The sequence below is a fragment of the Gadus macrocephalus genome, chromosome 8 (assembly GCF_031168955.1).
Source record: "Gadus macrocephalus chromosome 8, ASM3116895v1".
NCBI lineage: Eukaryota > Metazoa > Chordata > Actinopteri > Gadiformes > Gadidae > Gadus > Gadus macrocephalus.
Window position 1 is genome coordinate 7,676,604 of NC_082389.1, and position 27,236 is coordinate 7,703,839.

Genomic DNA, 27,236 nt, shown 5'->3' on the forward strand with positions numbered 1-27,236 from the left:
AAAACACTTGCCTGAACGCGGTCTCCCGTCCACACTCGTCCGAGTCTTCTCCGTACTGAGGGGCTGGTCGACCTGTGTCAACAAGATGCAGCTAGAAGCACCACTACAGCCCGGCAACGTCACTGCACGAGCTCACAGGGTACGTCACCCGACCGACGGAAACTATGCGGGGGTGTCTGTCTGTCTGTCTGTCTGTCTGTCTGGCAGACTGGCAGTCTGGGGTTTGTTTTCAACCGCGCGGAGGGAGGAAGAATCGAAAGGTGTTCGGCGTGCATGTTTTTCGTTCTTTTCTTTGCGTTTGGTGAGATGAGTGGACATGTCTTCTGACACGAATGTTGCCGTTGTAGTATTAAGACTACCTTTCTGAGGATGACAATTGTCTATGCGGGAAAAACATTTGAAAACAGTTTTTCTCTGATTTTGAAAAAAGAATACCACTGAACAAATCATGATTTTTTTTATGTCATTTTATTATTCTTTTTTTGTATAAAAATAATCGGCCTTAGTTTTAGACACATTTAAACAAAATAGATGTAATTTCAGGTGTATAAAAGAGTAGGCTTATATATGTAGGTTACGGTGTTATGAGACACAAAAAATAAACACATTTGGGCAAAAGGCTGTTTGTGGTGGTCATTTCACAATGCTACCTTCCCCCACACTTCTTTATGGGCAGTCTGGAGAAGGTCAAGAGGTCAGCGTGGCTATTCTATACTCCAGTGATGATGGAAGTAGGTTTTATTGATAGGTGTGGATACCTTGGACAATTTTCTCTTCATTGAAAATCCACCTCATTTTAGATGTGAAGTGAAGACATGCGCTTCGTTTTAAATCGAACGGGGCTCTGTTGTTTTTTTCATCGGGAGCACAACCTGGCCTGGCTGTGATGACCCGAACGTGATGTCAGGTCCGCGAGAGCAAAGGGGCTCCGATAAAGCTTTGATAAACAACACAGTCAAGCCTTTTCAACACTTCCCCCCACAACCCCCTCGCTCTCCCCCACACCACACGACACGACGCGCAAACACACACACACACACACACACACACACACACACACACACACACACACACACACACACACACACACACACACACACACACACACACATACAACCTCTCTCTCTCTCTCTCTCTCTCTCTCTCTCTCTCTCTCTCTCTCTCTCTCTCTCTCTCTCTCTCTCTCTCTCTCTCTCTCTCTCTCTCTCTCTCTCTCTCTCTGACAGCAAGGTCAGCAGTTGTATTATGAGAGCAGATGCGCGCACACTGTGTTCTGCCCAAGAGAACAACAAGAGGGACATCGATTTCTCTGTAATAACATCACTCGGCGTACTGCGGGGAGTAAATTAATCTCATACGTGCAATAACATGGCCAGCGTTGATTGTTCGTTAAGGAGGAAACGCAGAGCTGCAGTTTGACCGACTATATGGCGCTGTAGTGGACGGGGAGCACAGATCCGCACAGAGAGTAGATGAGCCATAATAATGTACAGCGCATTATGGAGCTCTATCAAGGGAAGCTCCGTCTCGAAGTATCAAGTGGACCCCCGGGGGCGGACACCTTACAATCATTTTCATACCTCATCCTTTTAAAATCAATATCGAATATCGAAACACGTCTTTAGCTGTCCATTGGCTTGATCCTTGAAATTGCAGTGGGGTAAGCCCTAATGATCATTGCTTTGCCTCAGGTCTGAGGTCACGTTTCTTTTTTTTTTAAGACAGGGTCTTGCTTTCTTTTAAGGGTTTAGCCATGACAACCGGTCAAAACGACCATCTATAGCCTATAGCATCACAGACGGCTTTCATCTTACAGGAATCAGCGTAGGCCTATTCACTATAGCTGACATAAATGATGTATAGTAGCCTAGTTAGTGAATTATCAGATAAGGTTTAGACTTTGGAGTTGGAGAGCATTTCGGTCTCTAGGAAGCTGCTAGTTTATATTCACGAAATTATCTGTGATTTTGGCACTCCACTGGCCTCCATTCTTGTAATTACAATTATTAAGCATATAGGCCTATAGCACGACAACACTCGTGTATGCAACAACGACACATCGCTCACCGCCAAGCTTCTCATTGTAGCCTACACAGACGAGAGCCCCCTCAACGCACCTTGTAGTGTTTCAAGTATGCTTTACTAAGCGGTGGCTTTTTCGCAGCGTGATTATTTCCAGTCCTTAATGAATCCCTCCAGGGTTGAGCGTAAAACACCAAACAAGATAAAAGCAATTAAAACGGGGTGTTTTCCCTCAAACCTACATCATTAATGATACAAGGTTGGTCTTCTTCACCTTAGTCTTCCACACGGTGATGAGAAACTATTCTGCCTTGGCGGGATGTACTTATGCCCCCCCGCCCCCCTTTCTCTCTGCGTAAAGGGCACGAGAACAATGTCAAACACATCCTCCTGGGAACACAGACATGCGAGAAGGCATTTATCCTTGTTCTATACGGCTTTGTTAAGTTTGTCTCGCAGTTATGCGAACGGTGTATTAGTACAGTAGGCCTGCAACACTCGGCTCATCTGAATAAACGTACAGGCCTGCGTCATAAGACTAAGAAAAATGGGAATTTGAAAATGTCGATCCGGTACTGCTGCACACAAATCAATGGCTTCATCGTTTTTGATACATCACTTCAGTTGGGCTTTTTTTTTTTTTACCTCTCGCTGATCGGCGTTGTGTGTGTGTGTGTGTGTGTGTGTGTGTGTGTGTGTGTGTGTGTGTGTGTGTGTGTGTGTGTGTGTGTGTGTGTGTGAGGGGAGAACGCTATTGTCAAGGACCTTTTCACCCCGGTTGGGGGGAGGTTATGTACCAGTATGAACCAGGGCCAGGGGTCACCTGACCACATGCAGCTACAGGGGAATGAACTCAGGGCACACCCTTACATCCCGTCTCCCAGAAGGCTGTGTGCAATCAGGAAAAGCCGTCAAGGTGCCCCGGCAATAAATCAATTACAGGTCGTTTTAATGAAATGACCATTGACCACCATTGAGGTTGCACCATAAACGATTGCATCACCGTCTATAGGCTAGCCTACTCTGGTCAGTCAGTTTTAACTGTTGCACAATAACATTAAAGCGATGTATCACAAGGGGGAAATAAAATGTTTATTTTATCTTCTGCCTTATCTCTTGATATAATATTGATAAAAGAATGGCGTCTCATTGGCATTCATCTCAGACCAACAAAAAACTCATCAGCATTATTATCCAAACAATCATTTTTTTCCACATGGGTCACCCAAGTTACAAATTACAAATCAACGTAGAGATAGAAAAGAAAATGTGATTACAAAAAATGTAACAAAACAAAAACAGAGATAAACATAAGAAAACGTAACAACTCTTCAATGTGCTTATTCCTCTGTTCACCACGTGAGCCCATAAATATATTACAAGTAAAACTACATTTTGACTCCAAAAGCAGGGTGTAAATGTGCCCTCTTTACCCAAGTCCAGGTGAGGGGCAAAAGAACAGTTCCCGGGAAGATTGTAAATGCTGCAGAGCAGTTTGATTAAAACTCTGTGAGGAAAACGATATCTCGGTTATAAAATGATCAGAGTGGAGGGTTTCATTCCGAGTACCGCAGATGCCAATGACAGTTGTTTTTGTAAAGGCTGTTTGGGGGGGGGGGGGGGGGGTTGTGGAGATCTCTGACGACTGCAGACTCCCAAGCAATAGATGTGAAGTGAAAGCGTTTGGTACCTCAGACATCATGCTGAGCTTTGATTTCAGCAGTCATGTAGTGTTTCGATTGACATTAAAAGACACATGGAATGGTTGCCGCAGGGGGAAGAATATAAATGGTACAAATGGAACAGAATTAAGACATGGAATAAAAAAAAAAGCAAAACATAATTCTTTATATATATATATATATATATATATATATATAAAATTTCTCTCAATACAGCACATTTTCCTATTTATACAGGTTATAGATACTGTACCTGCTAAAACATACTGGCAAAACCGCTTATTCAGAAAACATGTTTGTGGTCGGGCGTACCCGTGAATTGTGTAGATCCCCAGCATTGCTAAATTTAGCGGCTAAGCGTGCCAGTATATATGACCCTTCCATTGCTCTTGTGGTCGCTGTCGTTTTCTCCTTCATTCACAGTTTGTCATTTTTCTGCTCGTTATTTATGTCCGGTTCACACCTCCTCTCGTCCGTCACGTTGCTGATAAAGGGGAAGCCAAACCTTTCTTTTAGATCCGATAACCAGGCCGGCACAACATGTATAGATAGTTACCCATTGGTTGTTTAAAAAATAAAATAAAACAAGAGTAATTTTTTTTCCGCCTTTCATCCATGTAGTCACAAGAATGCTCATGGACTCAAGACTTGTTTTTACATTTTTCTTAAAAAGGACTCGTCTATCGCATATCCTGAATTGTAGTTACATTTATATATATATATTTATATATATACAAATAGAATGAGTGTTGAAAACAAACTGTCAAAACGAGGGGGAGAAGGAGAGAAAGAGAAAGCGGGAGAACATAGTTAATGTCCAGTGGTCTGACTCTTTCACCCGCCCCTCCGTCCCTCACCATCCCAATCCAGTAACCTTGGAAACACCTTGCAGCCTCAACAGCCACGACACAAAGAAGGCCCCTCCACGAGCAGAAATGGTAACAGTGCTGCTTTACATGATACAAAAATAATTAAGAAACGAGAGAGGTTAGACTTAAGGGCTAGTGGTTATAAATGGCAGAGCGTGAAAATGGTTTTGGCAAGGAAGCGTTCTTTCGGGCCCACGCGTGGCCCCTCACACCGGTGGCCGGGGTCGCGTCGGTGTAAATGTGTGTTTGCGAGTGTAGGAGTGAGTGTGTGCGTGTGTATGATTGCAAGCAGGAGCAACAGGGTCCCTTCACACACATTCCTCGGCGGACATCAGGAGCGGGTTGATGTACTCGAATCCTTCGAACTCGGACTGGTCGATCTTCTCGACAACGTCACTGAAGAAAAAAAAAAAAATCAAAATAAAGGATTAGGGAAGGGAAGAAGAGCATTGGTTAAAAGGAGATTCCTCACAACATCGCTGAAAGACTATTCTAATCTGATGTCGATGGAACAGGACGTACTCATCATCAGGTGTGAGTTGGATGGGCTCGTTGGTGAACTGGGCGTCAAAGTTGTCCAGGCCAAACTCTCCGGAGATGTTGGGCTTGAACGGAGGGAGCACCTGCTTCTGTTCCATCTGAAACACACACACCCAGGTGGCTAGCGTGAATACAAACTACAGACACATGTCTCAAATGCACATAGGATGAAAGAGAAGACACGATCCTCACTTGCTTGAGATATGAAATGCGTGAAATCTGTTGTTTTATGTGAATTGCCATTATTAAATCGGACATTATCTACAATGTAATTATTATTCACATTCTTCCAACCTATATTTATTTACTGGCTTTCCTGAATGCAATTGACTAAAGTGTCAAAAAATGTTGTCAAAAAAAACTCGACAGAAAATGATTCAGTGCAAAGTGCTCAAAAAGTATTATCCATTCGAAGACAAAACGCAAAACGTACACTAAACTCCCATTGACCTACTTCTGGCTAAAGTCTGTGCTACTCTGATAGTGACTGGTGACACGCGGAGCAGCAGTGTGTGTGAACCAGCAGGGGCTCCCCCTGAAGGCAGACAGGGGTAGTGCAGGGACAGCTTTCAGGGCAGACTGCAGGGTGGGCAGGAAGAGGTGTAATCCGATGCCTCCAGACAGCCTGAGCGACTGATGGGTCTAGGGCGGCCCAGGCCCGACAGTGAAAGGTCATGATGATCCCTCTGTGGGCCGTCCTGCCAGGCTCGACTATCTCTATCCATCTGTCTGGCTCCCCTTCGCTGTCTGGGTCTAAAAGTCCGAAGACCTCAGCTTGTTGGGGCTACCATAAAAAGAACAACAACCAATCTATTGCTTGCCCTTATCAATCCGTCTGTGATATGACTTAATGATGCCTGGACTTTCAATGTTCTTACGTTTCTTCTCCTCCCCAGTGTGTGTGTGTGTGTGTGTGTGTGTGTGTGTGTGTGTGTGTGTGTGTGTGTGTGTGTGTGTGTGTGTGTGTGTGTGTGTGTGTGTGTGTGTGTGTGTGTGTGTGTGTGTGTGTGTGTGTGCTGGTACAGACAACCCCCATCCCCCCCCCTTCCTTCATGTTCTCCCCTCCAGTCTGGTTTACGTCAGGAACTTCTGTTCTGAGTCATCCCTTAGTTGACCTCTGGTCTGCGGTGAATTGCCCAGGAGGGGGGAGGGGGGGGGGGTGGTGATGGGGGTGCTTCAGCTGAGATGTTTGAGACAGTGAGGTTGACCTGGTGCACTTCGATTTGACCCTGGCCTGTCTAGTGGCCGGTCTGGCCTGTTTCCCCGACCCCTCCGGGATCAATACATGGATTGGCTTTGAACCAGTCGGGCCGATAGCGTGCCGTGACGTCATTATCGGCCCTGGGACCACTTTACGCCCTTGAGCGTGCACCTGGCTCATCAACGCATCGGAAAATAGATAAATGTGACGAAACAAAAAGATTGAGAGAGAGACAGAGACAGAGAGAGACAGAGAGAGACAGAGACAGAGAGAGACAGCGAAGGAGATAGCGAGATGGGACCAGAAGTGCGGATGACTCACGAGTTCCCAGTCGACGTTCCGGAAGAAAGGATGGCCCATGATGTCAGCAAAGCCTGTCTGCGGGTGGCAGCCCAGACGCTCCTTGGGATCCTGAGAGAGAACCAGATGGAGAGATGAGTGGGACGAGGAGGCAGAGGAGGTGGTGTGGAAAAGGGGTGGTTTGGAGAGGGGGGGGGGGTGGAGGGTAAGTAGATGGAGGAGGAGGAAGAGGAGGGAAGGGGGGGGGGGGGGTGATGATGATTGAAACTTAAAGTGTTTGACAGGGAAAACAGACTGGGAGCAACAGTGGCCATGACAACAGCGACCGATGGGGAGCATCCGTACAGTCCGTTGCCCTGCCAACAACAACCACCACATCAACCGACCGGCAGCGATCGTGGCGCTGAGAGTCACAGGTTGATGGTCAGTGAGGTCCTTACCTTGTTGAGGAATCCCTTGAGGACGCTGGCGGCCTTCACGGACAACGACCGCGGGATCCTGATCTGTTTTTCCAATATTACTGCAGAGCGGCAAAGACGAAAGGAGACAGGGGCACGTCAATCCAGCACTCCGGTAGATTCAACCAATGTGTGTGTTGTAGCAGTACGATTAACAATATTTAGAGCAATACCAGAGGTGGCTCTCACAAATGCTGTTGTTACTATTATTAGAATACTATTGTTATTATACTATGATATTAAAGCATAAAATATGATTACAAATATACACACCTATGATAATGAAAGCATAATAGTACAACAGAGCCTGAAAGCAAACCAGATTCTATGAATCTGGAAAATGTAAGACAACGTTTGCATAGAAAAAAGGCTGAGAGCCAGGCTTGGTTACCTTGGAAGAGGTAGTCTTCTGTGTTCTGGTCGGGGTTGTCCGAGCTCCCCACGATGTCGAAGGGTGACCTCCCGGCCATCATCTCGAACATCAGCACCCCGAGAGCCCACCAGTCCACGCTGAAGCCTGAGGCGCACACAGCCACATGGAGGCGTGAGGGGGCATGTATGCATCTGTGTGTAATGACGATGAGTGTCCAGAGAGACACACGCATGCATGCTACAGTTTGAATCCTCAATAATGTACAATGTTTTCATCCTGCAAACACTACCTCAGGTCTTCTAAGGATTTTGTCAGACATTAGCAGCACTCCCTCCCTCTCAGTTATAATTCATTCACCCTATTGGGCGGTGCAAAGTGGGCCAAAACATGTTTGCACTCTCACCATAGTCCTCTCCTCTCAGGATTTCAGGGGCGATGTAATTGGGGGTGCCACAGAAAGTGCTGGTCGTGTCTCCTGGCCTCAAGCCCTCCTGTTACACAAGCAAATCAGGTTCAGGATCACTATTCAAAGGATCACTATTCATAGGATCACTAATCACTCCAAAAAGACAACACAGTAAATCCAAAGAACATAACAAATCTATAAATAAAATTAAAAATCCTTGGAGTTTAATTGAGTTGGTGAGTTATATTTTTACATGTGTGTGTGTTCATGTGTGTGTGTGTTCCTTTTCGTTTGTGCGCTTTACAGTGAAGGGGGGACCTAACCACCACCAATGTGTAGCACCCACTTGGTAGATAATAAGCGGGCATACTGCACCTTGCACATGCCGTAGTCCGTGAGCTTGATGTGTCCCTCGGACTCCAGCAGCACGTTGTCCAGCTTCAGGTCCCGGTAGATGATGCCGCGCTCGTGGAGGTAGTTGAGTGCCAGGCTGATCTCCGCTGAGTAGAATCTGACGCAGGGTTATTTTGTTATTGAATGGTGCCCGGGGCAACACCAGCAGACGGGCTGAGACCGTTCCAGGTATATGAGCGATATTAAATCAGGATATTGAGGCGGCCCCCACCTGGCGTGCTCTTCTGGAAGCTTCCTTTGCCTCTGCATGTGGAACATGAGGTCGCCGCCGTTCACGTATTCGATGACAAAGAACAGTCTGTGGGGAGACGTTGGAACATGTTTGGGATTTCGAGTTTCTTTTTTTCTTTCGTTTCTCATTTGAAAGATAGGATCAGCAATCTGGGTGATGAACTCGACACAAAAACCCTGCCGCTCGACACAATGTTGTTTTAACATGATCAGTTTGTCTGTCTACAGTTCCATACATTCCAAGCGCCAACCGTGATGTCGAAATACGCCTCAGAATGTTAATGCATTAAAAAGCTTGATAAAAAAAATAAATAATTCCACAATAATAATGGTTATGTTTGCCAACCCAAATCAACTCCCGGTCTTGTTATAGGAATAACTCCAAAGCGAACACCTATTCAAAAAGTCCGATATTTATTTGACCATCAGCTGGGATGTTGATTACATATGAATCGACCATGAGTGATTTCACTAGAGGAACGATTGTGAAATGGCTTTTATTGGCTAATCAACATCACACCTGGTGGTATATTAGGGGGCCTTTAGGTTGTGTCAGAGCTATAGAAGCTGGGGGGGGCAAGTTCTTACCTGCTCTCTGTCTGGAAGCAAGAATGGAGGCCCACCAAGAAGGGGTGATTGGACGCCTGTTCGAAAACATGCTTTTCCGTTTGGACCCAGTCAATGTCCTGGGGTGTGACACACACACACACACACACACACACACACACACACACACACACACACACACACACACACACACACACACACACACACACACACACACACACACACACACACACACACACACACACACACACACACACACACACAGAGAAAGAAAATCGTAAGAATTCTGCCAGAATAACATTGAACGTGTAAAAGCACTTTGTGGGATCGAAGCCAGATAGTGGGGCCAGGGCAGCTGATTGGTAACGGTGTTGCCCGGGGGGGGGGGGGGGGGCTACATTATCGACGGGCAGATGATCGTTTGTCTGGACGCGGTGGCTACGTGGGCCCGCTGACAGGACGGGGACAGAGAAACACTTGGGCCATTGATCGGTGAGCACATGTCAATTCGTCAATCACGGCAAGTGTGTCTAATCAAGGCTAACTACTACCACCGCCGACAGCCACGGCGCTTTGCGTGCGCGCGCAGGGATCGATGTGTGATGACGTGACGGTTATCCAAGCCTCCCCCATACTCCTCTATCGAGTGACGAGGCTAACGAGATCCGTCGCCGAGTGCCATCGCTCTGGCCACCCGACGAGATAGGAGGGACGCACATTCCATCACGCGAGACAAAGCCAATATCTGTTCCAATTAGGCAGGCTAATTGCACCCATTATGGACGGAGTGGAGGCCAGAGCGATGGCTCTGCCGTTGCACCAACCTTCACCCCAACTTGTGTGATGTGTAACATCAAACAAGGGCACCCTCCATCCACAGTGTCTGATGCACGACCCCAGACATTATAAATCATTCATTACATGCCGTCACGAAAGATTACCGGAAACATAATTGACATGGTGATTATTTTACAGATGAATGGCATTGGGCAACATAAATGGCCCCCACTATGTGGCGGATCTATAAGTGGCTAGCTAGTGGGGAACTCGACATAAACTTCAAAACACCATAGCAGCACAAATAACTTAAATCTGTATAGAGCACACAATATTTAATGTTTGGACATTCAGATGACCATTGAAAACAAGGTAATCTGAATTCATACATTATTAATTCAACCTTTTGAAAAAGGCAAATACATAGAACCGAATCAGCAAAAATTAATCTAATATATATATATTTTTTTTCTAAATCTTTATGTGGTACGGAATCGATTCAACACATCAAAATTTCATGGGTGGCCCAATTTAGACCCAAGAGCTATTTCTTCCTTTTTAGGGAACTTAACTAAACCATTATTTCCCTGACATTCCGAACAGAGGACTCAGAGTGTGTACAGGTGCGCTGGGCAGCCCACCTCGTCGTCGTTGACCAGCTCCTTCTTCACCACCTTCATGGCGTAGATGCGCTCCGTCTTCTTGAGCCGCACCAGGAGCACCTTGGCGTAGCTGCCGCGCCCGATCACCCGCAGCAGGTCGAAGTCCGGCAGGCCCAGGCTGGACGCCGACTTCCCCGTCTCTCGACTGCTCCGTGCCTGGGCAAAGCAGTAGCCGTGAACGGATGGATGGATTGATGGATAGTAAAGCAAAAAAAGGTTGAGGTGCGTTTTGGGGGGGGGGGGGGGGTCTATGACTGTTGGATTGAAGACGCATGTAGCCCATGTGCTTTAATGCCTTGGATGACGTGGGATTCAGACTGGTCCCGGACGTGATCCCAGCTCTGTAGTCACAGTACATCCTCATCCACTGGGAAGTTTAATGACAGCCGTGACGGGAGTGAGCACCCGGTTGAAATCCGTCTCTACCCCCTACCGTGGTGTTAGCCTTTCTGAGCTGAACCAATGCCCCCCCATCTCTACGTCAGTCCCCCGCCCCCTCCCCCGACACCCTTCGACCGACTCCCACACAAACTCATTTAAGCACTCTTCAACTCAAACTCGTCCCCCGAGCCAGAAAAGCACTCCTGGGTGAGCTCTTTATCCGAGTGTGTCCCTCCGTCCGCCTCAAACCCTTTCTCCTCTGAGTGGACCGTGGTACCCCCCCCACCCACCCCAGCCCCACCCTGGCGGTTCATCAGCCCCCGCTGTTAAGAGCTGTGATAAAAGGTTATTTTATGAGCTCCGGGAACGGAAATCAATGCCGAGAGAGGCCTGCGTCGGCACGCTACGCTGGCTCACACCGGCGCACGGGAGCCGGTGTGTGTGCACCTCATGGAGCGTGCACGGCTGCCCGCGGCGGTCAAGCGGTCTGTCGGAGGTGGGCGGGCAAACACACACGCTCGCACACACACGGGCACACGCTCGCACACACACGGGCACACGCTCGCACACACACAGGCACACACACACACACACACAGCAGAGATTCTTTCTCACCTCCTTCTCTTCTCCCTCGTAGGTTGGGCTCTCTCGGGAGTCTTTATTTAGAGGACCTGGGAGAGGTAGGGTGGAGGGGGGGGGGTGGCAGACAGGGTGACAGACGTACAGAAGGAGCAAGAGGGAGAAGGCGGAAAGACCCGCCAGGAGACAGAGGAAAAAAAATAGGTGAGAGATCGTCACATGCTTTTGGATTTACTCCTCCCCCCCTTATTATTTCGCCAGCCTCTGAGAGACTCCTCTGTATCTCAGCAACAGAAGCCCCTTCACGCAGCTCTCTCTACGCCAGCAGGTGTCGGGTCAACTACATTTACCTTCAAATAAATTAACACGGCGTGAATAACATTTAAAATAAAAGATGGGGAAACAATATCCTACACTTAACTGGATCTACAACGTGTAGGATAGAGCACCCTTGCTGCTTGCAGTGGGCCGGGAGGCATTGATGTGAACGGAAGTCGTTTGAGGGACATAAATAAGCTCAAGCACCATAAAGCATCAGTTGCAGAGCCAGGAACTAGGCTGAACCACCGCCTCCATGGAATCACCGGGGAGAGGCGAACAGGACATCAACGTTTTGATATGGTTCACTATTTTCTGTTCTTGTTATAGTTTGCCGTCTTGGCAGTACAGTTGCGGTTATATTCATTGATGAATTATATGAATATAGACGTTTATTAATGCACGTCGTGTGATTGGTCGGTCAGCGTTGAGTTCTGACGCTCGTCCCATAGGGAACATATGGATCATGGACACGGGACATTATGGAGAGTGGATGTGTTGGCCTGGCTTTGTTGTCCACTAACTCGCACATCGTTCATGGGCAAAGCGACAACTTTTTGAGACGTTGAACCCGCATATTTCTTATCGTGGCGTTTTACCAAAACAAGCCCTAGCATTTCTTTTTCGCCGTGGAGCCTGAAATAAAACCGCCTCTCTGAGAATAGCAGCAGGGCGCTTAAGCTCCTTCAGCGGGTCCAGCTTCACAACCACCTGACGGGTCTTAAGTCTGTTTGGTACACCCCCCCCCCCCCCCCCCCCCCCCCATCGGTCCATCGGTCCATCACACCCACATGACGCAGCTGATCTGCAGCCAACCCTGCCTGCCACCAGGGAAATGTCCTAGTGGGGTGGGCGGGGTGCCTCTGTGAGTGAGTGACTGAGTGACAGGGTGAGTGACTGAGTGATAGGGTGAGTGACTGAGTGACAGGGTGAGTGAGTGACAGGGTGAGTGACTGAGTGACAGGGTGAGTGAGTGACAGGGTGAGTGACTGAGTGACAGGGTGAGTGACTGAGTGACAGAGTGAGTGAGGGAGTGAGTGTTACCTGGTTGTTCTGGATGGTCTAATGGAGAAGGATCTGAGCCAGCCATGATGGGTTCCTGGAAGACAATGGACGGGTACCGTAGTCAAAACCACACATTTCACAAGCCGCCATGATATTTGCCATGTTCCAACAGGGCCACCCACCGCTAACCCGGCGTGCGCACACACATACACACACACACAAAGAGAGAGAGAGAGCCCTCACCTGGATCACCTGTCTCCCACACTCCACGGTGACCAGCTTGTGGCACTTCTTGTGCACGAGCAGCTTGCAGTTGATGCATTTGTAGCCCTGGCGGCCCAGGCCCCAGATCCGATCTGTGCAGATTGCGCAGTGGGCCCTCTGCCCGGCCCCGCGAGGAGGAGAGGAGAGCATCAGTGACAACCCTGTTCCCCATCGATCGGCGGTGCAAAACAGTACCCGCCAACGCATTACGGGAGCGAACCGTGACGCGTGTGTGTGTGTGTGTGTGTGCGTGCGTGTGTGCGTGTGCGTGTGCGTGTGCGCGTGCGCGTGCGTGCGTTTCTCACCCTGTTGAAGCGCTTGGCCTGGAAGGCATGGCCGCTGGCGTAGTAGAGCTTCCTCCAGCGCCGGGCGCCTCGTCGGTATATAGACTCTGGAGTCGCGCGGGGAGCAGAGGACGCGTGAGAGCCCAGTTCATCACTGTGTGTGTGTGTCTGTGTGTGTTTGTGTTTCCCACGGCTGATGATGGATTTTAAAACATTACTTTGTGCAAGAAACCGCCACTTCAATAGAAGCAAGCGGGGCTCCTCAAGGCTTAATATCAGATCAAAGTGAGGTGATACTGGAATAACAAAAACCATGACTCACTGTCTTCCCCGGGACAAGGCATGCCTGGTTTCTCTGGTATACATGGAAACACTGGGGGAGAGGGAGAGAGATAGAGGGAGCATTACAAACACTGGTGGAGAGAGAGAGAGAGAGAGAGAGAGAGAGAGAGGATAACAAACACTGGTGGAGAGAGAGAGAGAGCATTATAAACTTTAGTGAGGAAAAAGTGAGCGTACTACAATGCAATATGGATGAAAATCTGCCTGCCCTGACCAGACTAGTAATAATCAACAGAGACTGCTTGGCATGAATACACATAATTTCTTAACCAGAATGGAATAGGATCAAAAATGAGACCTCACATGTTAAGTCTGCTATATCTCTAATGCAGATACAACCACGTCATTCATGATATACTGTAGCATGTGGCATTTACGGTCTGTAATACAATGTTGATGATGTGACCTAGTAAATGGCAAATATCCTGGGCATCTGATCCTTATAATAGTCAAATCGATTTATTTTTGCGTTCTTGAGGGGCATGTAATTAAAATGTTGTTATAATTATAATTGCCTTTCTCTCAATCTGACAGGTGTGTAATTGTGTTATGGCAGGGAAGAAAAATACATTCTTACAAATCAAGAGATTAAAGATTCAAGACAACAGTGAAAATTATCTATCCGATATCAGAAATGAAAGGTTTAAGAATAGATGTCTTGCGGTTGTTTGTCTGGTGTTATATTTGACACCTACACTTCATTACTGCATTTATGAACACCTGCTGATAATGGAGAGAGATAGGCCCCAGGCGGTTCTGTTCTATAATGAACCAGTGACAGTCAGACAGACGGCGTGATCGAGGGGGTCTCGGAGAGGCAGAAAAGAAGCAGGGATGGTTGGTTTTGGTCGTGTGTGTGCGTGTGTGTGTGTGTGTGTTCCAAGGGGGAGGGGTCTATCAGCCGGCGGCACAACAGCATCCGCATTCCTCTTGACCCCTCACCCATCGTTATCGCCTTGATTAAATTTCAGACGCACACACACACACACACACACACACACACACACACACACACACACACACACACACACACACACACACACACACACACACACACACACACACACACACACACACACACACACACACACACACACACACACACACACACGTATTCCTCAGAGTCCGCATAACACCACCCCCCCACCGTTATCCAGGCCAGACCCCTGGATGGGCGGGCATGATGGAGGAGGGTGGGCACGGGTTGGAGGCGGGGGAAGGGATCTAGCCAGAGGCGGGCCGGCAACCCCCCCAGACGTCGACAGCGGAAGTAATGTTTTTACACAGGTCAGCGCAGCGCAAGCCATATGTTTGATGTCTCTATTGTTGTGCACACGCTCGCCTGCGCTAACAGATACACGCCGCGGCCCGTGTAAACGGAGCACTGGCGGAAAAAATAAATACATGCGGACGCAAGAATCAATGACGCGCTTTTAGACTGCGCCGCTATGGGAATCCACCGTGGGGGGGGGGGGGGGGCTCAGCCAAGGTTGTGCAAAGACTGTCGTAGCGAGGGTTTAGCTGAAGACGTGGTTTGATTTCAAGGAAGGCTACACACATGGCGTTTTATCAAGAACCGGTGCGAGTACCCGGTAATTACCTTTGGGGGACTTACCGATACGGAGTACAGATTGTAACCTGCAAATGCTGCACAAATCAGCCACCGTCATTTTAAGTAGCCGTTTTCAAATAAAAAAAAATGTTTGCTCAATGGATTTAAAGGCGCGTGTGTTGGATTAGTGGCGTATAGTGATGAGGTTGCACAGATATTTTTCATGGGATAATACAATTAACATTTAATTCCACGTCGGCCAAGTCTGTTCTGTTACAAAATTCAACACACTGAACGTTTAACACGAAGTACTACTATTGATTAACCTTTTCTGCACTGTCCGTCTGCTAATGTACACCTATCGGATACCGTTTCAACTGCTGGGCGCCGTAATAGAGCACACAACACCTGGATGGGTGCCTTTGTTTGCTTTGAGTAAGCTTTCGTGTCGGTGCATCCACGGGCAAGTAATAATAATGAGAAATTTGATTTATATAGCGCCTTTCAAACTCGAGGACTCTTAACAATGGCGGGCGGGAACACACAAAACAACTTCAAAAATACACACGAGCATACAAACAAGAGGGAGGAGGGGGTCACAGGCAGTACGCAAGGGTGAAGAGGTGAGAGTTTTGAAGGTGGTGTACGCAACAAGTGCACAACCACACTCATATCGAGCCAATACCGCAATAAATGATTCCCTTGCTCACTGACATCATCCACCTGGTGGCCATCTTGGTTTTTAGACACAAGCTGGGCGGGGCCACCGAATTCCGCATTCAATTCTCCCAGCGGGCTGCCGTTCAGAGCCAAGATGGCCACCGGGGGAGTACGGCCAGTACCTTTCATCGCAGACACAGCTGCAACATTGTTATCTTTGAAGCAGGTGGCCTCACTCACCGTGGATGATGAGCTCCGAGTCTTTGTTGAGGTCGTAGAGACGCAGCGCCTCCTCCAGCTCCAGCTGGGAGGACACAGTACACGGGTCACCTAGCCAGGGAGCAGACAAGAGCACCACTTAGACCACAGAGACAGCCGACAGCCTCGTCGGGGGAAAACCACCCACGTCATACAATTGTTCGGTCATTTGTGAATAACAAAGGCGACACACATCATGATTACAATGGACAGCTGCATTTTCTTTCATTAGTGAACAATACAAATAAGAAAATCATTCAAACAAACAAACAAACAAACAAACAGGCAAGGCCAGATTCCCTCTGGTTATCGATATACTAGTCATATGTAGGAGGAAGAAGAGACCGTCGATTGCATTCTGGGTGGCCTACCTAGCTAATGACCGCGACAAACATCTGACAATAAACCTGGGCCCCGTTTCCCGATAACGATGGATCCACGCTCGTACGATCATTCTCACGATGGATCTTGCGTTCCATCGTCAATTTCTTTGGAGCGTTTCCCGAAACTCCTCTTAACGTGAACGCGCATTCGCTGCACTCACGACGTCGTAGGATTGTAACTGTCTACTGACACGGTGCTGAAATGGGCTCCGTAGGCGGGGGAGATGCAGGAATGTCGCAGGAAAATTGTGTTAAAAAGGGTTAAAATATATCCCCATCAAGGACAACAGCAGAGTAGCCTACGAAAAAAATAGACTGCAATTATATGAATGCTAAAGACATTAAAACACAATTGATTAGGCTTAAACCGACATATATCAGTCCTAATCCTGAATGCACTGTGCGTTTCACAGCATTTTCCCCCCTTAAATAATTCCTCTTCACACCTGTGAATAACCCGGGAGACGTCCATGATGAGGAATACAACGAAGCCCACCGTCTGGCCCGGTGCATCGTTGAGCGCACGATCGGGAGGTGGAAGTTGCGCTTTAGATGCCTTCACAAGTCAGGCGGAGGGCTCCAGTTTTCTCCGGCCAAGTCATGCGCCGTGATATGTGTGACGGCTATGTTGCACAACATTGCAGCTAAGGCTGGGGTGGCATTGCTTGAACCGGAGGACGTTGAGGACGATGACGATGAGGAAGATCGGTGTGAGGACGGCCTCCCTCATAACTACGCGGCTGGTTTTCATGCGCGTCGAATAGTGATTGAGACTTTTTTTTAACCCCCTCCACCCTCCCTCATGTCACTAAACATTCCCGTCAACGTGACCAATCTCCACCATATCCCAGCCTTTTGCCTGCTCCTTTGCTTGTTTTTTATAAATTTTTTTATTTCTTTATTTTTAATTTTTTTTCATTTATTTTATTTCGTTATTTTTAATTTTTTTTAATTTGTTTAATTTAAATTTTTTTTTACATTATTTTATGCTACGTTTTATGAGTAGCCTATGTCAGTCTGCACAAATCCCCCCACTTTCTCTCACACATTTTGAGTGCCCTGCCTGCGCAAACATTTTCTGGACTGTCCCGTTTTATTTTGGCCATTTTAACGTCTTTATTAATAAATTAATTAATAATCTTTATTAATTACCAAACTAAGAACATAAAGGCGCAATGCGTTTTAATAAAACGCATCCAATATACGGAATGTCCGATGGTGACGCCACTGAGGCTATAGCTGACGATGCTCTTAGCGTCCTACGAGTACCTACGAGCACCCCTGGAGTACTCGTTAGCTACGAGCGTTTTCAAGACGTTCGTTCCCTACGATGCTTTCGGGAAACGCGGTGAAAACTCTACGATGCCCTTTCGACGCACTTCACGATCCATTTAGGCTAACGACGCTTTCGGGAAACGGGGCCCTGGACTAGATTATAAAAATACATAAATATTGTGTGCTGTGCACAGGTGGTATTCTTTTGTACCAGGCCCATGTTGAGCTAATGAGATGAATGTAGCTCACCTAAGGTCAGAGTAAAACCAGAAGACGAAATCAAACAGTAATGTCCACGGCGCTGGACTGGTTGCATTTTTAATTGGGTAAATGGGTGAGTGAGGGGGGGGGGGGGGGAGGGGGCTGGGGAGACAGCACGCCTGCGTGTGGGTCGTGTGTGTAGCCCAACTAAATTGCGTCGACGGGGGATTCAGAATTGGGGATGGTCACCGGTGGCAACGGGCCTGGTACTAATGAGGGCGGTCAGCGTGACCTTCTCCCGTACGGGGCGACCCCACCACTCCAGCTAGTCGATGACAGACGACTTTTTAAAGTTGTGCGCGGCACAAACGAGAGTGGGCCTACTCCAGCGCTGCACCCAGCCTCTTCTTCCCACTGTCATCGACGTGTGTGTGTGTGTGTGTGTGTGTGTGTGTGTGTGTGTGTGTGTGTGTGTGTGTGTGTGTGTGTGTGTGTGTGTGTGTGTGTGTGTGTGTGTGTGTGTGTGTGTGTGTGTGTGTGTGTGTGTGTGTGTGCTATCCATCTCGCGCACACACACACACACACAGAGAGGGGGGGGGGAATATGAAATGAGTCGCACACTGCAGTCCCTGCGCTGACTAGAGAGCAGAACCCCAATGTTGGTAGTTATCTTCAGTCGGGACCGAGCAGTCTCTGAGGTTTACAACGACGTGTCTTCTGTGCTGCCGAGGTTCTCTGGCTGGTTTAGTCGAACATCACACTTCAACACAATCAAAAAATTAATTGGCGAGACACACAACGAGGATCCGATTGGAGTCATTTCCTCCAGACGAGTTAACGCGAAGCCGGTGCCATTCGCCGTCTGATCCACCACCCACGTTAGTAACCCTGGCAACAATCATCTACTCAAGATGTAATAAAAAAATAATCAATAATCCCTCCTCCGTACTTGACAAGGGGGATCATTAAGCCTGTCATCTTGCAAAACCTTGGCACTGCCATGGCGACGGCGACATTAGCTACTTGGAGCTGTAACTAGTCACGCCGTGGTGTCGAGGTCATCATTACAGCAATCCTGGAGATTGATTCGGATGGGGCTTTTCCTAATGGGGCTACGGGAAGGAGAGGTCGACGGAGAAGGAGCCGTGCACACGAGGAACAGGGAGACGGCTGGGAGGGGAGGAGGGGAGGAGGGGGGGAGGAGGGGGGGAGGAGGGGAGACGGACCTTCCTCGTCTATCCACTTCATGGTGAAGAGCTGGTCGTTGTCCATGCAGCACATGTCCCGCACCTTGCCGTACAGACCCTCGTAGGAGATGGACGGCTCAAAGTGGGTGATCATGATGTCCCTGTGAGGGAAGGGAGACGGATTAGATTAGGAGATGGACGTTTTTACCACCACTCATTACCAAGCATGAACATACCGTAATATCAAACACGCAATACTAAAACATAGAATGACTTAAACAGGCTGATCAATGGAATTGACACACACACTTTCAGTTATTTAGCCATGGCCGACAGTAGCTCAGACATGGACCAAAAAGGAAAATCTCAGAGAAGGGAACTTCGAGATTAAAATCGGGTTTTTCATCCCTTTCAAAATACTCCTGTGTGACTCACACACCATCTTTCAGTCTGCCACATATAACGTGTGATCTGCAAGGCACAACTGTGGGCGTGCGAGAGCACAAGAAGCAAGCGATGGGAGCGAGTGACAGAGAGGGATGGAGGGAGTGTGAGTGAAAGACCAAAACAGTGTGTGAATCACAGGCAAACACACGCTTGTATTCAGTGGCCCACAGCCTGCTTCACTGCAATATAAAATTGGTTCCAAGACACAGAGCGAGGGAGAAAATACAGACAGGGAATAAAAAAGGAAACGAACCCGGGATTCTTTCACCTTAACCCACCAGCAACACCTCCGCAGTACATACACACAACAATAACCACAATCCATCAACCGAGACACACACATAAACACCATTGAACCGATTGCAGCAGCAGTAGCAGCAGCAGCAGCAGCAGCAGCAGCAGCAGTGCTGGGTTTCACAGAATTGCTCCGTGGCTGCTGACAAAGTGAATCATACCTAGGAGGACATCCCCCACCCACCAACCTCCATCCGAGCCTCCACCTCCACCTCCACCTCCCTCCCCCCCCCATGATCACCACTAACGTCCTCCACTCTAAGAGCCCTGGTTGACAAGGACAGAGGTGACTGCGCAACAGGAGTCTATGAGTGTGTGTGTGTGTGGGTGAGCAAGAGGTTTTACAAGGCCCACAGGCAACCAGGGGTCTGACGCGGACCATGGCTCGGTGGAGGACACCGTGAAGGACATGGCCGGGGGAGGAGACGGCCAGGAGAAGATGGAGGCCAAGGACCCGACTACAGGGGGGGGGGGGGCAGGTCGCCTCATTTTGTTACAGTTCTCGCCTATGAGGCTCCAAGTCCAATCAGCCCAGGTGCTTTATAGTCGGACAATAAAAATAAAAACTCTGAGATGGATGGATGGGGACACACACACACACACACACACACACACACACACACACACACACACACACACACACACACACACACACACACACACACACACACACACACACACACACACACACACACACACACACACACAGTGAGCTTTACGTCAACAAGTCTGAAGAGTTATTAATAAAAGATGATAAAAATATAAGAAGGTGGGACTTCTCGACACTGTGCTTCAATGACAATAATGTCAATGTCTTAACGACTTTTGACGATTGTGATAAGGCTGCTCCTATATAGCAGGGTAATAAACTCTGAAGAGTTCCTGCTTCCAGTTCCAGTAAGTAAATATTTCTGTGCCCAGCGAAACTACTATAGGTCTGACGACCTATGGCCCCTCCTCCCACTGATGCCTGCCTCTCGTTAACTCCCTCCTCCGTCCTGTTGACGTTAATGATCGCTAACGAGGAACGCAGGGAGGAGAAAAAAAACAAAACAAGAAAACAAAAGCCAAATAAAAAACAAAAAAGGGAAATACTTCAGCCGCGGCTATGGCGACTACACTCCCACGCACGCCCACTAATCTCGCCAGTCAGGCCAGAAAAGGCTCTTCTTCCGTCTCTGCTACCTGGCACGACAAAGGGAAGTTAAAAAGCTGAACACACCACTGCGTGCAGGGGTGTAGGAGACAGACGTTCACACGGTCTAGTGTGTGCTATATACAGCGAGACAACAGAAAACACCTTATTTCCAGCAGCCGAATTGAGTCCCAACAGTGTAACCGGAGCCAAGCCGAGCTCGGGCCGTTCGTTAAACACAGAGAGCCTATTTGGCTATAGTTAAAGTTTAGCCATGTCTGGGGTACCCTCAACAAACACGCACTGCTGACATAGAGAGACTCTGCCTAGGGCCGTATGCATTCTGTGCAGTCAAGTGCAAATGATGTTGAAAACATATCCACTGCAATATAAACATGAATGATACATTAACATGGTTATCCCCTTTGTAAATCCAAAAGTCTATATTTTCTAGCAAATCACAAAACAGGAATTTCCAGCTAAAGGCTGAATATTGCCATTTTGTTGAGGGCGGCACCGTTGAACCACATATTCGCTCGATACCCATAAGCCTACTGATCCACGCCTTTGTTTGCTCAACACTGCTATGATAAATCGAGCACTCAAGTACTGAAAATGACACGCGGTCAACACCGGCAGCGAGTTCAATTCATAGAAGGCGGCCGTGTACAGGAGCCAAGGCACGGGCCATGTTTTCTTAGGGATGATTAAGGCCAGAGGAATGTGTTCATAGTTAGACACCAGCAACGCACCATGCCACTACTGACTAAGAGGTAGGAATGGGGCATGGGGGGGGCGTGGGAAAGCAACATTCCACACAGAGAGACCTGGCATGTCTCTCTGGCCCTGCTGTCTTACGATCAAGCCTCGGTATGAACGGCTACAAAAAAAAAAAAGATCGAGATTGCCGTGGGGAGGAGGCTGGGGAGGAGGCTGGGGAGTGTGCGACTGCGTCGTCGTCCCTTCTGTCCGGCATGGGGCCATTCGTCGCAGGTGAGCGCCCAAGCGGGGGATAGGGGTCGTTGAGCCTCTCACTGAGCTCAGAGGCACATCAAGCACCATCCATCTCTCTGTCACCACAGCCAGGCAAGGGTATGCGCCCACCACCACCCCCACCCATTGCACAGAATAAAACACAGGGAGCCATGACCAGACGTATAGAAAAAAATATTAATAGATACATGTAACTGAAAGAGATGCACGTGTTTCCCCGTCTCTGATGAACCGCAACGTTGACGCCCTCTACTATCCCTCCCTCCTGCCCACCCTCCCACACGAGCCCCGCAGTGCAGCCGCAAACCCTTGATGAATTGAACAGTTGCACTGACCTAGACTAGAGGATGCTCAAGGTTACCTAGGCAACATCCCCCAACACAGCCACCCGTCCTTCCTGCAGCGCTCCCACCAGGAGGCATCCCAGCACAGTGGGCGCAAAGCGCATAGGCGCACACGTCGCGCGCGCACACACGAACAAGCGCACAAACACACACCAGTGTAAACTAGGTAATGGCCGGCAAAGCAGTGTGGGATGAGGAGCACTCCAGCTCTTTTGCCATCAGCAGCATCCTTTGTGTGACCGTTAAAAGATGGCACATCAACGCCAGGCTTTCCAAAGCTTAATGGTTCAGCGGCTGAAGGTTGCAAAGGGATGATGGGGCTTTCAGGGCAACCCATACTCTACCGGGCCGAACCACCAATGCTTCCCTTGCTGCACACAAAGGCCAGCACCAAGTAGTGATACACACACAGCATCACTCTTAAAAACAACTAAAAAACAACTGCATTGCCGTACAAAAGGGGGAAAGGGGAACAAACAGGGAGCTGCTGAGAAGAACTGCCTATTCAAATGGGTGCCGAGTCAGTGTAAGCCCCGCTTCCTGCCAAACAACATGCCTGGCCCAGGAATCCTGGAGAATAGCAGCTACAGTCTGACTGGTCCTGTTTATTAGCCCAGCGACCGAACCAAAGGCGAAGAGTTTCTCAGCGACCTTCAGAATATATTAGCTTGTTTTGTTATAGTAACCTGGGTTAAAAGCAAGAGACTTGAATAAAAGGGAGAACGTAAGAGGTATCTTTCGATCAAACATTTCGGGCTTGACTGACACAGTAGCAGTTTTTTTAGGCAGCGTTGTTTTATTTCAACCTTCGTGTAAATAGGAAATAAACTGAAAAGATTGAAAAGAGTCCTCCGCAAAAACCTGGTGGGTGCATGGTTATCATTTTTACACTGTATGACATTCTTGCAATAAAATACTGGCCCAAATGAACAAATAGCAAAGTGAAGGTACAACTAAAAAATATTCTAGCAACCATGAGGGTATAAAAAATATAAAAATAAAAACAAACACATTCCGAATCTCAACGACCATAAAGGAAAGAATCCAGAACAATCTAGAAAAATGTTTGCAGGTGCAAGTCATGAGTTAAGAGAAACCATGCACTAAAAAGTAATAAGACTTGGTTGAATAAAATGTTATACAATCCAAATGGATACCATATAGATAAGGAATACAACTTCCATAAGAAAGTCTGTTCCATTTTTAGTGACATTGAATTAGAGGATGCTTCAACCTTTTTTTGTGAACTACGTAAACTCTTGTTGCCCTGTAAGGTTCTTCTGGGTGAAACGTTACTCTGTGTCCGCTGCTTGTCTTTAAGAGTCCCAGCAGTGACAGGCTGAGGCTGCTACAGGCTGACACAAGACTCAAGGTGCTGACACTCGAACTGACAAAGAACTAGAACCAGCTGAATGGGTGTAAACAACATACCACCCACATTGAAAACAGTGTTGTACATAGGACAATGCATTGGGTATTACAGATGTCATTCCTAGATGCTATTCTGAGTGGGATCTGAAATGTTCAGTGTTTTCCACCCATGATTTGAGGCAATAGAAAATGGCTATACATCTATGCATGCATACTATAGTGCAAAATAATAGCTTCTCTGCATTTCTGGAATAGCTATACCATAAGGAATGAATGATCTCAAAGAAAATAGGTATCCAATAAAGCAAAACTTAAAGTACAGGTAAAGCACCCTAATTTACTATCAGAGAACACGTCTCAATCGAAAAAAAACATAAACAACATGAACTACATAAAATAATATCAAAGACATGCTTTAATAATGTTTGCCATCAGGGGCTATAACATACACGTACTCCAACCACTGATTAAACAACTTCATCTCACCCCCACATAGTTCACATTCCTTTTCACCACTCTCATAAATAGTTTGGATGCCTCATTTTGTCAACCAGGACATTGTAACGCTTGTTGAACGAATAAGTCAGCATGGCATACAATAGGCCTGACAAAAGGTGACTTGTACCACACGTTTTTCCAGTCTAGGCTATACTTAAATCAGTGCCTTAATCATGTAGAAATCACGAAAGGGGAGTGTCGTGGAACCTTTATTGTCCGAGTCGGCCGAAGAACTTCTTCAGGTGCGAGTACGGAAACACACACACGGGGTCTTAGAAGTAAATATTCAACTCACTATGGTCAGGTGACACTACCACCCTGTACCCCCTCCAATAACGTCATGGTTATACCCAATACATAAATAACCAGCTAATCATAAATCACAGTCCGTGTCTATCAGCCACCTGTAAAGCCTGGTTCGCTGTCGTAATAAGGAAACTAGCCAGGAGGTATCGACAGCTCACATGACTTGGGTATGAGCGAGCAGTAAGTGAGGAACGCCAAGTTTAATGACATGTACACAAGGATCCAGATCACCCAAAGAGCTTTGGGTTTTCAAAAGAGGACACAACTATTGCCGTTCAAGTGGCTTCATTCGTTTACCTCAAGTACCCAAACACCCTGCTGACAAACACTATAAATAACGTCAACTACCATGCACTATTTGAATCGACAGCAGGTCTGGATAGTTTCACCTGACTGTCTGCCTTGTCAAGTTTATCTAGCTGGTTAGCCCACATTAGCAAGCTTGATAGCTTTTAGCTAGCTAACGTTAGCCAGCTGATCAGATACACCTCGAAGTCTAAGCACAAAGCCAGCGTTCGCATACATGTTTGTTTGTATTCGACACATACGAACAATAAACTGTTTACCCTTTGTAGTACGCTTTGACCCGGACTTGGTGTGAATTCTCGCCCGGGTGGGACATGGTGCTGTCCCGCAACGTCGGCATCATAAGCTCCGCCGCGGTTCCACCGAGCAGGATGCCTTCCTTCTGTAGCGTTGTAGTGGTGTACCGTGCCCCGAAATAGTTTGTTTATGTGTTCCCTCAGACAAAAAATCAGGTAGGCTGCCAAATTACTAGAAATCGAAAGAAAGAATACTTTCGTAAATAAACAAAGTCAATGTCCCAAGTAAAGAAAAACTTGCGGGGTCCGCCAAACAACTCCCTACTGCAAAGGCCTAACAACGGACTAACCCATTAGTGGAATTGTATAGGGGTGCATAACTTTGGTATTTACACGAATTAAAGAATGGAATACCAAACGAATTGGTAGATTGTCATCCCTCATTATTTATGCTCTTAATTAGAATATGTTTTTAGGTAAGTACGTGTTGTTGTTGTTGTTGTTGTTGTTATTAAGAGTTATGATAAAGCAATTTATTTTCTTCTTTTTTTATATAGTAGACCATTGCCGGTCGTACCAAATAGACGAAGAGAGGGGATGTATGTTTTTACTGTCTCATCCTCTTTGATCTCTTGGAACTCGATGGTGCAGTTCACTCTTGATGGACATAATGCATCATTAGTGTAAATTCTGACTTCATTTGACACAATTTTATTTTATTTTTTAATTCTCTTTTCTTTCTTAAATCTCCTTATCAATCCATAGCATATGTATTCAGAGATAATAAGAAAAAATAAGTCTCATTCATTAGTTTATCATATTATTAACTTTAAAGGAGGTTCACAAGGCAATAATTGCAATTATTATTCTGGCAAAGAAAATAATAGTTGCAAAGAAAACAACATGGATTACAAAACCAAAAGCATGTCTAGTCCCCTGTTGTAATGAACTTCTTATCTCCTCCGTCTCTCCCTAAGATTGGCCACTTTCCTTTCATCTAAAAAATTTGAATTACTTGCCGATCATAAAACTTAATTTCCTCATCTTACAGTACACATTACTTGTGTACCTTAAAAAAAGTTGTTCATGTATTTTGCTTGAGTCCATTGTTATTGCTCTTTATGTAGTATGTGTATTTGTGTATTTGTGTATGTATGTATTATGTATGTATGTACGTATGTATGTATGTAAGTATGTATGTTTATATTTATGAATGCATGTAGCATGAGGCCTAAATATTTGTGTGTGTGTGGGTTTGTTTCAGTGTGTGTTTGTGTATGTTTCTTTCAGTATGTGTGTGTGTGTGTGTGTGTGTGTGTGTGTGTGTGTGTGTGTGTGTGTGTGTGTGTGTGTGTGTGTGTGTGTGTGTGTGTGTGTGTGTGTGTGTTTTTGTGTGTTTGTGTGTGTGTGCGCGCACGACACGTTCACGTGTTTTTAATGTTAACTATCACATTTTGGAACTTTGTGTGGAGAAGTCTTGTTCATGCTGTGTGTTGATAGGAGTTGTGGTGGTTTGTGTGGGACAATGCCTGTGTATTGGCATTTATTTCTTTAGTTAGTATATATTTTTGTGTATAGATGCTTTTTTCAGAGACCCCTTGAAACGAAAAGGTTCACCCAAATGGGGTTGAATATCTGAGGGATGGATTGTAGGAGCCCCAGTGAATGGACACAGGAACCAAAAGAGCAGCTGTTTTTGCCATCAGTCCCACCAGCATCAGTCACCATGGCAACAACCATCTCCAGCACCCAGACACCTCCTCCCTCGTTGAGCATTGTCCCGAAAGATTGGCAAACAGACCCCCATCTATTTGGACATATCTTGCTAGACAGTTTGGGGCTTTAGAGGGGATATACAGTTCTCTGTTAATCTGAAAAGAGCGTAGAAATTCACATTGCCGCAAACGCGTGCCTCGGAAATGACTTTCAATGAGCATAGAAACTACATTCAATTGGTATTTCTGGGAAATACTTCAACTACAATACTCTCCCCCAAGAAAAAACATATAACGCTAATATGTAGGCACGGTTTGCGTAGGAGCAAACCAGCAAAACTGGTTAAAGGTGTACAATTTAAGAGGTTGTATTTGATACATCCATCATATATAAGTGAGT

At 47.0% G+C, this 27,236-nt stretch overlaps 1 protein-coding gene across 1 annotated transcript; it reads right to left on the reverse strand.

Annotated features, from left to right (window-relative positions):
- Window positions 1–3,090: 3,090 nt before the first annotated feature.
- On the reverse strand, window positions 3,091–25,479 carry prkci (protein kinase C, iota). The gene is made up of 18 exons (XM_060058543.1): window positions 25,146–25,479; window positions 19,231–19,352; window positions 16,128–16,217; window positions 13,656–13,706; window positions 13,355–13,440; window positions 13,029–13,166; window positions 12,825–12,879; window positions 11,499–11,554; window positions 10,482–10,658; window positions 9,085–9,182; window positions 8,477–8,563; window positions 8,227–8,362; window positions 7,849–7,936; window positions 7,464–7,589; window positions 7,055–7,134; window positions 6,636–6,725; window positions 5,096–5,211; window positions 3,091–4,969 (listed from the first exon to the last, which is right to left on the reverse strand). Exons 1-18 carry the CDS (start codon window positions 25,226–25,228, stop codon window positions 4,882–4,884), a joined length of 1,767 nt encoding a protein of 588 aa, XP_059914526.1. The 5' UTR covers window positions 25,229–25,479; the 3' UTR covers window positions 3,091–4,881.
- Between the last annotated feature and the right edge of the window lie 1,757 nt (window positions 25,480–27,236).